Raw genomic sequence first — 17940 nt, forward strand, 5'->3', positions numbered from 1 at the left:
AGGACCTGGTTTGGAGCATCCCAAATAAGCTGTGTTTGTTATCACCTCGCGGGTGTCTTCAGTTTGCAAGTTCATTTGGCAGACATCTGTGCCGTGCCGCTGTAACTCCAAACCAGAGATGCTGTGCGCTGGAGGGGACCGGGGTGCTGTCTCCATGCTGCTGGCATGGCAGGGATCTGGCGCCTGGGAGCCTGTCTGCTTCAGCACTCCTTCCTCTCTCTGCTGAGTGGATTAACCAATTTTATCTTCTCTGCTCCCTTCCCCACCCTTCCCTATGCCTTCCTTTTTGATATTTCACAGTATTTCACAGATGGTGATAAAATAAAATGCAGAAGTGGGTTAAATTATTTTCTAAAAAACTCTGCAAATTTCTAAGTTTCTAAAAACAGTTGGAGCAGTTGCTCTGCAGTCTGAAGCCTGGGAGGCTGTTGCTGATCGGCTCTGCTGAGTCTCTTGCTGTGCCTAAATGCATGCTTTGTCTTCAGCCTCGGGTGCAGGGGGCTGACAGCACTGACAGGGCTTGGAGACTTGAGCTGTAAGGGTCAGAGCTTGGGAGATGCTGGGAAGAGCTGCAGGAGACGTAGAGATAGCGTTGTTAACCTTTTTTTATTTCCTTTATGGCAATGATGGGTTGATTTCTGCAAAATCAACTTTGTGGGCCTGTGTTGGTTGAGACTAATTGAAAACTGAATTTGAGGAGGTAGAGGGAGCTAAAATGTTGTAAACATTTTAGTTCCCCAGTCCCTAGAACTCCTCCTCTTTCTAAGGAAGCAAGTATAAGAAACCTGCAAGCCTAATCAGAGATTATGGAGTATGTCCTTAAAAGTAGAACATTTTCTTCTTCATACTAATGGCCAGTCCTGAGACTGATGCTTTTAATTTGTTTAGAAAAAGATGGTTTCTTGGCACCTAACTCAAAACTGTGATCCAGAACACTCTTAAGTATTGAAGAGAATCATGGGCTGATACCGGAAAAAGATTCTGGAGAATAATCAGCCACCTGTTTGCCAGACTGCCTCCCGTACTCTGAGGAACAGGAAAGGTTACCAAAGGCTTGAGGGCTCCTACATTGGTTTCATAGCATCTCTTTTACTTCAGTCTTACAGGACACCAACAGGTAGTGCCATAGCCTGGCAGGGGTAACCTTCTTCAGCTAAGACAACGAAATGATTTTGCAATCAGATGCCCAACTAAGCCTTCAAAAACATCCCCAGCTGGGTTGTGTGCTGGCGTAGACTGGTGCTTAGCTGCTGGAGTCTGGTCATGTGTGAGCGAGCGAGCAGGTGCTTCAGTTCATCCTACTCCTCAAAGGGAGTCCCAACAAGAAGATCGCCAAATCTGCAAATAACCTTTTAGCATCCAGTGGTATTATGTACCGGAGCAATGGTGGAGCAGGGTTTTATTTATAACAGCATGCACTGGTCTGCACTTCTTTTTCAATATATAATCTTATGAATGAACTTTGGGAGGAGGGAGGAAACAATCCGTTCAAAAGCTGTGTGGTAAACAGAAAAGAATTGTGTTTGTAAAACAATGTGTTTTGTTTTGGTTTTTTTCTCTCCCTCTGTTTTTCCTTTAGATTTCTTCAAGTACATCCCTTTCAGGTCCCGATTTAACAAAACAATGTGGAACATCAGCGTTATTTCAGCTGGCAGAGGTAATATTAAAACACTGGTGACTAATTACAGGAGGTGCAGTGGGCTGAGAAGTTAATGATGTGATTGTCAAACTCTGGAATGCAGAGCAGTGCTACAGTTATAATTACACTGTTGCTTATAGAAGCATAAATTATCATGGTTTGGGTGCCGCAAGTCAAGATTTCCCTGGACTAGCCATCAACTTGGAGGTTTCTAAGAGTCTGTGCTGCAGCTGCTAAGTACCAGTCCATGGTGGCAAAGGGAATTGCGGGTCACCATTGAAGTTGTTTCAGTTCCTTGTTTTGGGATTTGGAGTTTTGACTGGTTGGTTTGGCTGGGAGGTGCAAGGAGTTGAGAGAGAGGGCTGGATTAGCCTGTTACTCAGATTACGGCATAGCCATTACAAATTCCTGTTAAAGGATATTAATTGCTTCCATTTATTTTTGCTTTTCATGCCTACTGTTTTTTGAGTGGGGAATAAACAGGTCAATAACTTCTATAGAAACTCTACTATGATACTCTCAGCAGATCTCCTCCTTCTGGCAACAGTTAAAACCAATGGCCTCTTATTGAAATGTTGTATTTCTTTTGTTTCTAAGCTTTTTCTTTTTTTAAAAAATTCCCAATCTTAAGAACTGTGAGTTGCAAGTTTATTTAGAGCTCACAAAACAGAAGTCGCTTTTTTGTAGCCACATCCGTAGCCCTCTGTACTATTGACTACTGCAGAACTAGCAAATGTATAAAGAAAAAAAAATTGGCAGGGAGCGTGTGTGTTGAATTGACAAAATGTTATTACTGTCCAATGAGTTGCATTTTAAAGATTGATCTTTAGCTTTTGAAAATCACAGGCTGTGTTTACATAGCAGTGCAGTAAAAAAGTCACAGAAGTACTTGGCACCTCAGGATAGTTCTGAGGTTCTCCTCTGCATAATTTAACATGCTTCCTAGGAGCCACTGTGCTGCCCGAGCTCCGGTGTTCCCAGTGCTCAGCCTAGCTGGACCTGAACCAGATCATGAGTTTCTACCCTGTACAGCAAAAATTTCAGAAACTTACTACAAACCATTCTTTTATTGGTGTTATGCTCATACATATATTGGTGTAAGAGATACTGTTAATTTGCAAGGAAAAAATGCCAATTTGAGAAATCTAAAATTGACCTAAAGAGAACCCAGGAGGGTTCTAGAGGGTACATCCATACTGACCGCAGGGCCGGTGGGCTGAGCTGTGCAGGACAGGGAAACTCCTGATGTCTGGTTCAAAGCAAGCCTCTGCCATCAAGTTTTGCTCCAGGTGGCTGTTTTGTTCACGTTTGTTTTTGAAAACAAGGTAGCACTGGGAATTCAGTCTGGGGTCTTTGAGAGGGAGAGTAAGAAGAAGAAAGCATGTCTTCCCAAGGGCAACTGCTTGGTGCTGTGAAGGACTATCTTCTGTAGCAGTGTCAGCATAGCTTATAGGTGATCCAAAACCAAGAGGATCTCCCAAGTCAGTGCTGCAGGAACATGACAGTTTGAGGACCTTTTTACAGCTATTTTTTGGAATATCGCTGTTCCTCAGACAATGTGAGGGTTTTGGTTTCCATTAACGTTATCTCCAGGAGGAGATAACCATGGCAACCACTGCTGCTTTGCAGTTCTTTACAAAATAAGTCTGTGACATGAGAAGAAAGATTTGGAAGGCTTTTTTACTACCTTCCAAATTATTTTGCACATTCAAGTAAAAGAAAATAATCTTGATTACTGAGATTCAATTAACTCCCCCCCCCGACATGTCCTTCAGGGCCATTTGGAAAATGGAGGAAAGAATTGCATGGAGGGACATGTGGGAGTTGAAGGGGGTATGGCTGTGAGATTTCAAGTAACTTGTCTGTGGCAATAGTGAGAGATACTGTATTTTTCCGTTCAGGATATTCTGAAAAATCAGTCTAGCAGTGGGTTTCCAGGTTGTATAAAAAACACTTAAAGGATCATGGAAACACCACTGAGATCAAATGGAGTCTTTTTCTATTAGAGCGGTAGAACCCACCAGCTGTATTCTAGCACTTAGCCGTCATCACGTTGCATCAGTTTCAGTAGAGCTTCAGCGTGTTTTTCAGTACTGTCCTTTAGCGTAGTTTGCTTTCCTGAGCTAAGATACCAGAGAGATTCCCTGTGTAATGCTCCTATTAAATAGGTAAGTAATGTTAATAGTTGATGTTTGTTTCATGGAACTATTTTTAAACTCATTTTAGATGTGCCTTGCTTCAGAAGGAGTAAAAGTGAAAGAACCTGGGAAAACAAAAGTGGAAGCACTGGAAGAGATGGGAGGGGAAGGTCCAGAGGAAATGGAAGTAGAACAACTGGAGAAAACAGCAAAAGACTCCTGTAAAGGAAAAGCAGAACAGTCAGAAACAGAGAGAATGCACAACTGGGATGAGACAAAAGCTGAGGAATCAGAAACTGCCAAATACAGAGATTTTACTAGTCTTGCGGTGGATAACAATCCTTTTGAGAGAAATGATAACACAAAAGATCACACATGCTGTTCTCCAGAGCTTTCGCTGGCTGACATGAATATCCTCGGGCTAAAGCCAGAAAAGATTAAGAAGAAAAAGAAAAAAAATAAGTTGGACCGGCACACAAACGAAAAGTCCACCCCCAAGAAACCTTGTAAAAAGAGGCAGTCCTCCGAGTCGGACATTGAAAGTGTAATGTATACAATTGAAGCTGTTGCAAAGGGGGACTGGGGTGCTGAGAGACTCACGGAACCTTCCCGCAAAAAACCCCGCCCTGTCTCAAATGTGAAGGGAAGCGTGTTGGATACAAAATCACCAAAGAAAAAAGTAAAATCGAAAGAGAAGAAAACATCAAAGGAGAAATCCACGGAGACCACCAAAGAATCAAAGCCTCCCGATTTCCTTAGTATTGCAGCCAGCAAGGAAGTACCGTGTGAGGCTTCTGATAACATTAAAGTGGAACCACTGACCCCAACAGAGGAGGTGGTACCCCAAAGCTTACCAGGACAGGTCAAAACTGAGGACAGTGACTGTGTTAAAAAGGTAGAAACCTGTGGCTCCAGGAAATCGGAGAGATCTTGCAAAGGTGCTCTTTATAAAACTCTGGTATCAGAGGGCATGCTCACATCTCTGCGCGCTAACGTGGACAGAGGTGGGTGGCTTTGAGTGTTTCATTTACAGCATGAACTGCAAAAGCCTGCCTGGAGTGGGAGGAAGAGCAAAAGTCCGTGTTTAAGCTGGAGTTTGAGCAATGTGTGATGGGAATACTGTGTCTGGTCACCTGAGATGCTGGGGCAGGTGGGGGGGACAAAATCCATGGTCCAGGGCAGTTCCTCTGGAGTCCTGCTGTCCTGATTAACCTCACGAACTCTTAACCTCTCCCTTTTTGTCATCCATGATCTGAGATTTAGCTTTTTGACCAAAGGCTTTGTTGGTTAATTTGTCAGCCTGCTGATAGTTATATGCAGGACTTGTGTTGTAGGTAACCCTGAACAATTAGCTTGTTTCTGTATAAACAGCTCTTGTGGTTATGAGCCTAATTCTCAGTCCTACAAGAGGCAGATGTGTTGTGCTTTTTGCTTTGGTTGTTGGTTTTGCTGTAGGTGGTGAGCGAGCATCCTTTACCTTATGGAAGGGTAAATTTAGGATATTCTCTGGAAGCTTTCAGTGAGATGTCTTGAAATGTATTTTTCCAATCAGTAGATTTATATGTGAAATTAGAACAGTCAGAAAAGAAAAATATGTTTGTAATTTAGGGAAGTTTATTACTGTAAATCTGCTAATTTCTTTCTTCTCCTTCATACATCAAGAGATCCTGACTTTAGAGGTGGTAGAAAAACTGGGGACAAGGGGGAGGAGGGGAGGAGGAAATAGTTGCCAATATCATCATTATCCAGTTTAAAATAAATAAATAAATGTTTTGTAACCCCTTCGAGAAGGTCAAGCATCATGAGTTGTGGTACTGAATGGGCATACAAATTCCTTCTGAGCCCGCTTTGTTTTGGCACATTTTTCTAAAGATGAGAAACAATTTTTTGCCTTCATCCCAGGAAAAAGAAGCTCAGGAAAAGGCAACTCCTCAGATCATGAAGGATGCTGGAATGAAGAAAACTGGTCTTTTTCCCAGAGCGGAGCAAGTGGGAACAAAAAACTGAAAAAGCCTAAGCCAAAGGAAGAGTTTGTTTTTGGGTAAGTTGCAGCTTAACACCATTCAAAGTTTTAGTTAGGTCAGCCTGGTAACTTAAGAGCGAAGTCCTCCTCATTGCAGCTAAGAGAACTGCATCCAACACCCAAATAATCACAGACAGAATTCCTGAAGATTACCAACCCCGCTGGGCTGAGTCATGCTCTAGATACCTGTTGTTTATATACCAAAGTAACTCCTTTGAGATCTTTCCTGGTTTACACTACTGTGAACAGATTTGAATGACATTGTTTGCTGACTTCTAAAAAAAACCATGCAATATTTACGTGCTCCAGGGTAGAGGTGAAGAGGGTTACTTCTATTTTCAGAGCAGGTCGCAAGCAATATTTAAAGTTCTGTGTAGATGTTCGATCATTGTAAACAGAAATAATAGAAAGAATAGATGTCTTTGCCTGCTTGAAGAGATTACTTACAGAGGAAGAGTAAACAGTGTTCTAATATTGGCAAACGATTATGATAAATATATCATTTTCCCTTGTAGACACAAGATATTTAAACTGTTCATGTACACTGTGAAGAAATTAAATACAGCAGAAGAATAATTAGTGATCACAAATGCATTAAAATTTAGCAAGTCTACAAAGAATTACTTTTCTAGTATATGAATAACAATTTTTGTCAGAGTATTACAGATTTATTTAACTGCAGGCATAGTTGTTAAATCTGCTTAGCTATTCATACTTACTTGCAAATTCTTGAAGACTTCCAATTATCTGAATTCAGAGGGTGAAAATGAATTAAAAAGAAGCAGATTTTCCACACTTCATACTTAAAATTGTAATATGATTCTTTTGTGCAGGCTTGTGGTAGTCTTTTTTTATAACCTAGTTACATGAAATTTAGCTGGAGCTCACTTTACAGCAAGGATATTAAATTGAGGAAAATCTCCAAGTCTTGTTTGCTTGGAATAGTCAAGAAAAATTAATGGAACATTTCTTGTATTTTTAGTGCATTCTATATAAGTCTTGTGAATATTTTTAAAATCTAAATCGAAAGATTGAGAACTTTTCACACCTAATGGTGTGAAAACTGAGTGCATTTCTTAGCCAAAAAAACCCATGTAGTTACAAATAATTTATTCAAAGTATCTAGGAAAATTGTGTAAATAATTAATTCATTCGACAAATACTGTTCTACCATCATTAGCTGGCTGGATGGGGAAAAAAAAATATTTTCCAGTCTTGCTTCTTGATTCAGTCATGTAATTAACGAATATTATTTAGTGAACTCTGTAAAGGCAGAATTGGTACTTTGTGGAGCATAAGTGCTGGAGGAGGTATCCATTATCCCTGTTCGTTGCACTACCTGATCTTTGGGCTACTTGAAGAGCTGGTTTTATCTCTACCTCCTACTCTTAACTGTTTCTATTCCTTTCAGCATCACCTTTCAGCCTCACTGTGTGTGTGTAGCGGGGACGTTCCTCACCCCTTTGGAATGACGTCCTTTTCCCCATATCCTCTTACCTTCTCCGTCAGTAGTTGCCCACGCTTCCCGATGATCCCTGTCGGGTGTGCTTTGTCCATGTGCAGCCCACTCCTTTCCCGAGCAGTGCTCTGCCTGCCTGTATCTCCTGGCAGGACTGGGCTCCACGGCATGAAGATCTCAGCTCAGCTACGTGTCTGTAACTAGGCTTGTGAGATGCTCTGAAAATTCATGACAATGTGAATGATTTTTTTTTTTTTAAAATAATTAATCACTGGCATGGGGATAGCAGCACTCTCCACTGCCTCCATGTTGCACAAGCTATAAATGATGGCAGTTTGTCTGCTTTCAGGATTGGGCCTTCCTAACTAGAACTACAGCCTCTTCATATGCCCTTAGAACAGCAGACAGGCAGGTGGCAACAAGCAGTGGGAGAAGAGTTGGGGCAGAGGATGGAATTGGATGATAGCTGTCAGAGCAGAAAATCTGCTTGTTTTGTGGTTTGTCTGGGAACATCCGCCTGGAAGAGAAAGATAGCAGTACCAAGCACCACTAATGTCTTGTATCTTTGTGGTTTAAAAACAAAACAAACCAAAACATCCACACACACAAAAAACCCCAAAACCAAACCAACCCCACCATGCACACAGTTTGCCAAGAGCCAAGGCTGCATTTTAAGATGGAAGATTGCTTACAAAAAGAAGTAACGATTATAGAGGTAAAATTGAAGTATCGTTCTGTGTACCAAAACTTTCAGAATGCAATTTGTTTGAAGTGCTGCTTCAGAGGGCAGAGAGAAATGCAGTGTTTCTTGTGATACTTCTAAGTGTACAGTGTGTAAAGGCTGTCCCTCCAACAGTCATGCCAACTTTTTTCAAGTTCAGGTTTTCCATAGCAAACAGAATTCAAAGCGAGTAGAAAATGTCATTGTTCCCCTGTCATAGACAGTGCTATTTATAATCTGCCTAGCTGTGCACACTGCCTTTTATTAAAATACAATTCCTTCCTATGCTCCTGCCTAGCTGCAAAAATTTGCTGGAACAGAGTGCTTATGCAAGCCAGCGTAGTCATTACAGCCAGAAATGCCATGCCATACCACCCTGTTTGAGTGGGGTTTTTTTTCATCTGGCTGTTAGGAACAACAGTACATGTCTGTGGTTTTCTTGAGTTCTAGATAATTTAGTTACAGTCATTCAGGTTGAGCTGAAGTATGAGGGATGCTCGGTTTCATGGAAGCGTGAGCTACTTGCATTTTTCATCTCTCAACAAATAAAATATGAGGGGAGAAAATATAATGCCCCAGAGCAAATACAAAACTAATTCCTACCTCAAAGCATCAGGTTTTAGAATATCCCCAGAAGACTGAGTAGGTTGACAGTTTTCTTCTGGTTTGTATTGTTGTTGTTTTCATTCTGGTGTGAGGGTTTTTATGTGAAGTTATTTTATTGGTTTGTTTATTTACTGGTTTTATTTTCTTTTTTTTTTCATTCCCCTCACAGAACAGACAAATCTCCTGTGTGAATGTGCAGCAGAGCTAAATGTCACCAGTATGACATTGATTTCTTTTTTTTTTCCTAATTTTAATATATGCAACTGATGTAATCAATTTGTACTGTTACAAATGCAGAAACTGGAGTGTACATTCTCATCCCAAAGTTGAATTAGTATGTACTGGTTTGATGTTTACAGTGTGTGTGTGCTTTATCTCCTTCCCTCTCTCTCTATGTAGATAGGTATGTATATACACACACGTGCTCCTAAACAACATATTTTTTCCTCCAGAAGCAGTGTTACGTTTAATTGGGTTGGTTTTGTTTCCCCTTTAGCTTAGCAAAGTTGGAAGAAGAGTTTGAAAAGAAATTCAACAGCCTCCCTCAATACAGTCCTATTACCTTTGACAGGAGAAACTCTGCTGTTCCGAGGAAAAAGAGGAAGGTCGGAAGCAGCTCATCTGAACAACCAAAATCCAACAAAGGTAAATTACTGTGCACAATACATTCTTAAGCAACAGCAATGCTACAAGAACCTCAGAAATTTATACGTTCTTACTTTACTGTTACATGTGAAAAGTGTGAAGTCATAGAAGAAATTTTCTAGCACTGAGGTTAGTTGATCCTCACCTGGGTTAGTTTTCAGGCTGTACTCTTGACTCCTGATTTTCATGCTGAGTAGAACTGGTTAGAGTTTGTATGTGAAATATATTCCTGGTAGCAAGCGAATTTATCAAAAACATGAATATTTGTGAGGTAAGTGAATTTGACAAATTTTCTCAGGAGAAAATGGGGAGAAAATGGCAGACAATCAAAAGGTTACATTTTGACATCTTTCAAAATGCAGTTTTATGCCAGCTTGCATTTCACTGTAACTTTAGGCTCTATAAATTAAAACATAAGATACCAGAGATGTCTGAATGAAACATTTGGATTTTTTTATCAAGATTTTAGCTCCCTCTCATAAGTTTGTAGCAAAAATGTCCTGGCATGATAAAAAAGGTTAGAGGACAGGAAAATTGATTCGATACCCAGCTGTGTTGCTGAGGCTCTTGGAGGGAGAAACTCATGACCCATTTGGCTGTTTTGTATACAGCCAGCCTGTGACACAGAGGTGGTAGAGAAGTGAGAATATGGTAGGGAAAATTACTTTTAGACTGTGGCAGAAATACTGATGTATACATACAGTACAGAAGCATCACAAAACGAAGGAATGACGTACCAGTAATTCTACAAGACAGAAGGATGCTCAAAAGAATCCTCATTATGCACAGTTCACAATGTGAAGCTTGTTTCCTTTTCTGCTGCTATGGTAGTTCCACTGACTGACAAGTTTTCAGATCTAATATGGCTATTTTAGCCAGGTGACCCTGGATTAGATCTATGCCTTTTGAGTGCTTCACAAATAATCACATTACAGTATGCAGGATTGAGCAGCTGTTCATTTCTAGTGCATGCCAATCTTGGTATTGATTTTTGTATTTATATAATTAGATGTGGAACAATCACTTTTGCAAAATTAGACTTGTACTAATACCAAGTGAGTTCTGACTTCAAATGCCTTTCATTTTTTTTATGGTATGTATTTGACAGAACTTCTTCAATGAGCATGAGTGAATTGCTTTACAGTGTTATAATACAGTGGTTAATTAAGCAACATCTGTTGGGAACAAGATCTCCTCATCTACCCTGATCTGGCGGTTGAAGTTGTAATAGCAGCTCCTTGGATTTCTCACTGCAGTGTTTACCTGTGCAAGTGCCTGTATGATTAAAAATTTTGCAGGCCCTATGTTGTTCGGGAATGGCACGCTAGAATGCTGCCTCAAGTCAGGTAGCCCAGAACTGCGTTCTGCTTTTGGCTAGGTTCATCCACGAGAGCTTAATTTTTATCCTTGTTTGCATCACTTAAAAACCTTTGGAATGTATTCGGTGATGTCTCAAGGGAGGGTCAGAAACATAACTGCAGGCAGGTTACAAGCCTGATACAAGTAGTTTTGGCACAGCCCTGCAGAGGAGGCCAGGGAGCATTCGCCGCTAGCTGACAATACGGGCTCTTTAAACTAAGCCAGCCAACTGCACTGAAGCAGATGGTAAACAGTCACATGAACTTTTCCACCAACTGAGCTGTGGGGTTGCAACAAGCAGCCTCAGGGCAGGAATATCTGATAGTGACACTGCTGTTTCTGTAGTGAACATCTAACCGCAGCCCCGAACTAAATCCAGACAGAGCTAGTGATATCTGCTCCTAATTTAAATGAATGTTGAATTCACTCAAGTTAGCTGGGCAAGCTGTCAGCTTGTGTCAGTCATTCCAGCTCCCTGGAGAGTGAAGTTCAGCTCTTAAGAGGTAGCTCAAAAACTTTCCAACAAACCATTTTTCTTTTGGAAAAAAAAAATGGCTAAAAAGTAAATATTCCATGGCAATGGGTTGATTTTAATTCATTTTATTTTGTTAGGGTGCTTAAAATTAGGATGGGAGTTGTGGATTTGAAATGACCTGAATGAAATTGCATACAACAAGCTTACTAGCTTAATAGGGACACTGTTCCAGCTGAGCCAAACGTTCATTAAGCTGAATCCTTAGTTTAATTTGTGGTGTACTGACAGGCCATTCAGCCTTGTCATGCTGTTGGCTTGCCTGTGAGCTGTGACGAGTCCAAAGACGGTTAGAAAACACTGACCTCCAAAAGGTGTTAAGCATGCAGGTCTGCATACTAGGCTCCTGCAAGTATTGCAGGAAGTGAAGATGGCATGTTGTGCAAAATGATAGAACTTGGCTTGGAATGGTTCTGGATTTTTTGAATTATCGTGGGGTTTCTTTGCACCATCAGAATTAAACAAAAGTAACATCTTATTCATGCAATGTGATGGGCATGAACCATGAAGAGTCAGTGTAGTCTTAGAGGTGTGACTGAGTTAAGATATAGGAGCCCATAACTTTGCTCTGCTGTGCATTACCGTGTCACGTGGAGTTGTTTCTGCTGCTTTGCTCTTCCTTGGGGCTGTCTCTGTAAGGTAATTAGATGTCCAGCACAAATAGTGCCTACTCGTGTTTGCAGCCTCTGGATGTTTCCAAACAACAGATAATAATCACTAAGGTGATGTTTAGTAAGGGCTCTTTAAAATATTCCCTGCTTTTTCTGGGTGAGCATGTGCAGGATTATAAACTTCCCAGGGATTCTCAGTTCTCAGATAAGTACTTAATTTTTGCAGTCTACAGATCAGTGCCTGCTAAATTACATTTAAAATTTGGAAAATAAGTTGGAGTGCTGCACACTAGAACTTCCCCAGGATGTTAGGTGAATAAAAATGGAGAAATGTTTTTGTTTGTTGGCTTTGGGGTGTTCCCTGCCCCCCCACACCATAACTAGGGCTGTATGCCTTAATATGTTTTATTTTGGTGTAAATGGTGCCAGATTGATTTTCTGTCAAATGTCATTAACCTATACCTACAAGAGGCCTGATCTGCTGCCTAACTGAAACAGCCAGGATTGTCAGGATGTTTTGCTACTCCGAAGTGGAAAATGAGTGGGTCAGTGCCCATGGACTCCTTCCATTGTGCTTGTCATGTCCAGTCCTCACTTCAGCCAGTTCTTCTCACGTAAAAACACCTGAAGAACTCTGTAACGTGAAAACTGTTTCAAATCCACATGTATAAGGAAAAAATTGAACTTTCTTAAATGAGAGGCAATTTTTCCCCAGAACTTTCCAAATTATCCAAATTCTGCTCCCAGTGAAATTAATGGAGATCTGTCTTCAGTGGGAGCAGGATTGAACAAGCCATCACGCTTTGGCATTTTGAACTGGGAGTGTGCATATACAATAATAATGTCACAAAATGGCTGAAAAATACAGCTATACTGAATCTGTGCAGATGGCCTGCTCCGACATTTGCTGGAGCTGTGACTGATTTCTTTTTTTTCCTTCTTTCCAATGGCATATGTGCCAAAACATCCCACCACACAGAAGTCAGCAGTCTGCAGTGAGTCACTAATCCGCTTGTATGCAAAAGTGAGCAACAGGCATAGTCATTATTCCTGCCTTGTGCTGTGAAGAAATGCTCACTTATACACTGAGCACTTCACTAAAGCTTTCATTTTGGGAAAGCAAGGAGAGGAATGGGTAGTGTGCTTTTATTTGGGAGAGGAATTGTCTACAGGTTGTGGGTTTTTTTGTCTGTGGCCTCTAGGACTGGAAAGAAAGCATCAGCTTAAAACGGATGCTTCTTTGTGGCATTCCTCTCGGTCTTAGCTCGGGGGGGGTTGGCTCAATTCAGAGTGTTCAGATGCATGGAGATCTCATGCCATAATATTCCAGAGATCATGACCTAAAAATATAGCATCTTCCTCCTGAGAGATGCAGAAATGCACAGCCAAATCTGTTTGTCCTAGTTTTCTATTTGATCCGGCCTCTCAAAATAGGGAACTTTGTGAGAGCACAGGGGGCATATGCCCAGAAGTGTGGAGGAAATGCAGTTACGGTTCATTATGTATGGTGGGTTCATTTTCTTCCCTGCTACTGCCCTGAGCAGCTGCCATTGGCCGTAGTGAGTATTCCCAGGAGGAAATCCCTGCTGCCCTCAGTGAGCACAATGGACAAGCCAGGGATTAGGAGGTGGTTAAATCCTGTGGCTACTGCTGAAGTGCTGGGGAAAGGAAGAGCCACACAGAATATTTCCAATAGAGAGCAGGAGAAAAGGACTTGCATTACACTTGCAGACAGCTGTATAAAAGCAGCAAGTAAACTAACGTTAAAAGGGGTTTTTTTCAGCTTTCTATAGGAAATCACATCCAGTATCCACTGCCTAACAGCAAGCCCTTTAGGTTAGTTTTCTCAGTCATAGATTTTCTCTATGTTGACAAGTAGCATTTGTTCAAAGTCTCTTGTACTTGCCTGCTGTCCCCGTGAAACAGGTGTAGCCCAGCTACTCATCATCTCAACCCTTCTTCAGTCTTTCTACATGCAGATGTCCTCTCCAGTCCAGACTATATTTTGTCTTCTCCATATTGGTTTAGTTCAGTTAATTTGTATTAAAAGACAAGCTCTGGTTTTCATACTGGAATATGCCATGCGAAGGTTCTGTATTTGGCAGTTCATTGGTTTAGGCCTTAATCTAAAGGCAGGATGGGATGTGGCCATTTTTGAAGAACCACCCGATAGTCCATTTAGTAATTACTAGACAATTTGTATGTGTGTGACAGTGATTTGTAATTTGGCTTTTCACAGAGGACAGTGAGCGTATCCTTTAGTTCACTCTATGTAGTTCAGGCAGGGAGTACGGATGAAATTTCTTGTGGAGTCAGAAGTTACATTCTCAGGTCCAAGTATGACATGTTGACCTACTTAGCTATTAGCCCATCTTCTCTTTCACTGCATTCATGGCCAAAGGGTATTCAAGTGTCAATGGGCACTGTCTCATAAGAATGACAGCTAAAAGTGAAGGAAATTGGAAGCTTCCTTACGAAAAGGCAACTTCTCTTTTGACCCTACTGAAGTCAGTGTCCTTGGATTTTCCATTTGGGAACAAAATTTTACGCACAAGTGGCATGTGCCTTGGAGTGCCCTACGTGTCACAGATATAAGCTTGTGACAAAGGTGCCTTGGATGGTAGAAAAAGAGATTAAAGACACAGGTTTCCTTCTCCATGCCAATACTTGTGAATTTTTTTGTGAGTTTTTGTCTCAGTTATTCTGCTTAGAGTTGCTGGCACTGCCTGACAGTCTGTGATACTGATTGAAATGGTCTGTGTGCAGGTTGAGCTGTAGAAATGGGGACTTCTCTGATACGATGTAACGTGGTGCTTATTCCAAGTACCTGCAAAAATCACTAATTTGCTCATTGAAAAAAATGTAATAAAAATATCATAAGCATCATCTAGTTATGTACCTCTTCTCTGATATGATGTAACATGGTGCTTATTCCAAGTATCACTAATTTGCTCATTGAAAAAAATGTAATAAAAATATCATAAGCATCATCTAGTTATGTACCTCTGCCTTTGTCTTCTTGTGGAACTGTTGTGCGAAGACTTGTCTCTGTTGATGTGGATGAAGTGTTTGACCTCAGTATTCAGAAGAGCTCAGTTTTTTCACTTAAGTTTTCCCTCAACCTTCCTGAGCTTTTTCATACCTTGTTTTGCATTTTTATTGCATTGACGCTAGACTGGTTGTCCAACTCTGTCATACTCAGGAAGCTATTGTAAAATTTGCAGAACTTGAAGTGAATATGGCCTCTTCTATTGAACTTCCAAATACTTTCTATACAAGTTCTAGTGAAGCTATTCAGATTCAAGCTGATGTTGCCTAAGACAGTGTCTTGCTTGGACTTTATTTGGTTTGTTGTTTGACTTCTGGATTTTGGGGAGATTATTAATCTTTTCCCAAGGTTTTGATTTCTTCAGTAGTAAAAAAACAAGCAGCAGTGAGCCACAAAGCCAACATGTACAAAATCTTTGGATTTCTATGCCTGTTTCTGGGTGGATTTTAGCTTTCGCTCAGTAATTTTTGGTGTTATTCAGACAGACTAGTGTTTATGAGCGGTTTGGCCCTCATAAGACTAGATCTTCTTCAATGTACCACACACTTTTCTCCTTCTTTCCCTGCATATAGAGAGTCAGTGATGACAAACTGCAGATGCGTGATGTAGACTTACCTTGATGGTGTGTTTCTACATGGTTGCAGTTCTGTCTCAGCAGCCCGTGTGTGTGTCTGGTTCCTTTTAAGGATGAGGAGGAGTGGAGGAGGCTGGTATTTGTGGTGGGTAAAATCTTGTTCGAAGTCAGCTGCAGGTGGGAAGGACACCTTCTTGTTAGGCTATAAGCCACCTTATCACCTGCTGTGCATCTCCTTTCTGCTTGGACCAGTGTGTTCTGAGCTAGCCTGAAGACTTCCTTGCCTGCTGTATCTTTGGAAATAAGATTTTAAAGTGCAGTTTCTGAAACTTAACTGATTTGCAGTGTAGAGATTACACATCTGTTATATCTTTGGTCTGTTATGTCTATGTTGCTGTTGTATCACAGTTTACTCCATTAGTAAGACAAAGGATAGCTTCTTGATGACCTCTGCTAGTGGCATACTTTGTGGTCTAATGTCACATAAGATGTCTTCTGACTACTACTAGTAAAGATCCTGCTATCAAAGTAGGAATGATGAAGGTGAGGTTATGCCCAGCTCATGAACATAACCTCACCTTCTCCTGGGAGTTTTTGCTTAGTATAAACTCATTTCTGGTCACCGAAAAGGCAAAGGTAACTCTTGCATCCTGTGTTGTGTTGGCCCTGGCTGGTAGGTAAGTCTCCACCCTGTCAGTCGCCCACTCTCCCCCAGTGGGATGGGGGAGAGAATTGGAAGGGCAAAAGCAAGAAAAAAACCTCATGGGTCAAGATAATGACAGTTTAATAAGTAAAGGGCGGGAGGAAGAACAAGCGATGCAAAAGCCAGCACTCATCGCCAGCAAACTGATGGCCATCCAGTCCCTGAGCAGTGACTGCTTTGCAAAAAACTCTCCCCCCCCAGTTTTATTGCTGAACATGACATTACATGGTATGAAATACCTCTTGGTCAGTGTGGGTCAGCTGTCCCAGTTGTGTCCCCTCCCAACCTCTTGCTCACCCTCAGCCTATTCACTGGGGTGGCAGAGTGAGAAAAAAAGATCTGGATGCTCTGTAAACACTGTTCAGTGGTAACTGAAACATGGGTGTGTTACCAACACAGTTTTAGTCACCAGTCTAAAGCACAGCACCATCCAGGCTGCTATGAGTTTACTCCACTCCAGCCAAACCCAGTAGACATGCAAAAGAGAGCATATCTTTAAACAAACAAGCAGAACCCTTGTGATGTTATATGGCTAAGCTTTCCTAAGGTCATCATTCTCCAAAATGCTTTGTGTGCACTTAAGCATTGGGAGCTGATGGGTTCAAGTACAGCCTGCTGAAAGCCTCCAGAGTCCATTCTGGCAGGAGATCGGGTTTTGTGCTTCCCCATGAAATGGCATCCTGTATTAGTGGAAGGGGAGGTTGTATAGTACATACTGTGAATGTTGTACTCTTTTTAAAACTGCTAATTAAAAGTATGTATTATTAATGTTGTCTGTAGGTTCATTCCAGTCTAAGAAAAAGAACTTACTCTACAAAATTGTCAGCAAATTTAAGCACAGAAAGAAGCTTAATGTTCCGGACACAGGTACTGGTGCATTACTTAGTTAAGGTTTTGGGCTCTCAGTTCAGTCTCGGGGAAATGTTTCTAGACAGAGGCTATTCAGCTCTCTAGTCTTTGATTGCTCTGGTCCCTTATTTCCCCTGTCTGCTGTAATTCCATTAGCTCCTGGCTCCAGTTGATCATATTGCCTTATTCCAGTATGATGCTGGTTTGTTTTTAATTGGCATCTCCCTTAATTAGAGTTTCTCTGCTCCAGATGCCATGCAGCAGAGCTGACAAAGCAAGGATAATTCTGCAGTTGGCCCTGAAGTCTTTATCTTTCACAGCTCATAGCTCTTTAGTCCTTTGGTTGCTCTTATCTCCATCCCTTCTATATCAGAGACCATATTATTTATCCCTTTGCCAGAGCATTTATCCATGTCCCTATCTCCTCTCCCTGTGATTTCCCGCTGTCTAGAACTTTGCAGACTGCAGCTGGTTGGGATGTAAGAGCTTGTTTCTGCACCAGATCTCAGAAAAGCTAACCTAAACCAACCCTCTCTCTGTAGAAATCTTAACCAGCTTTCTGTTTACTTCAGACTGAAGATAACTTTGAGTTTTTTAAGTTATGTCCTGAACTTGCTCTGCCTGCTATCCTGCTGGTAGGTCCCCAAAGTCTGTTTGTTACAGTATTGTGGTCCTGCGTATCTACATACGCACAACTCTGGGGCATTTTCAAATGTACAGTATATACATGATTGTAGGTTAATCTGCCTCCCTTGACCCTTTTTTTTGTTTGTTTGTTTTTGTTGTTTTTTCTTTTGTAGTCATGTTGCCTACACTATCCAGATCATGCCTAGGCTATGCTTGAGCCCTTCCACAGTGGATTTCTCTCCCACATCATCCCTGTGGTGTACAAGAGCCTCTCTGGTTCTACTTATTCTAGGTAGCTCAATGGATTTCTTCCATTTTTTTCCCCATCCATATCCATCTCTAAGATAATAAAATTACTATCCCCATCTCCAGTTCCTCCAACTACTTTTATGCTTAATATCTTTC

General features: G+C 41.2%; 1 protein-coding gene across 1 annotated transcript in view; it reads left to right on the forward strand.

The window, feature by feature from the left end:
* The window catches only part of BBX (bobby sox homolog (Drosophila)), a 57990-nt gene that overhangs the window by 29585 nt on the left and 10465 nt on the right, over positions 1-17940 (forward strand). Inside the window, exons 8-10 of the mRNA XM_009705688.1 lie at positions 3866-4781; positions 5680-5818; positions 9083-9231. Of these exons, the coding sequence (XP_009703990.1) occupies positions 3866-4781; positions 5680-5818; positions 9083-9231 (1204 nt within the window). The remainder of the gene's footprint in view (positions 1-3865; positions 4782-5679; positions 5819-9082; positions 9232-17940) is intronic.

This window comes from Cariama cristata, unplaced genomic scaffold (genome assembly GCF_000690535.1).
Source record: "Cariama cristata isolate BGI_N322 unplaced genomic scaffold, ASM69053v1 scaffold13778, whole genome shotgun sequence".
Lineage (NCBI taxonomy): Eukaryota > Metazoa > Chordata > Aves > Cariamiformes > Cariamidae > Cariama > Cariama cristata.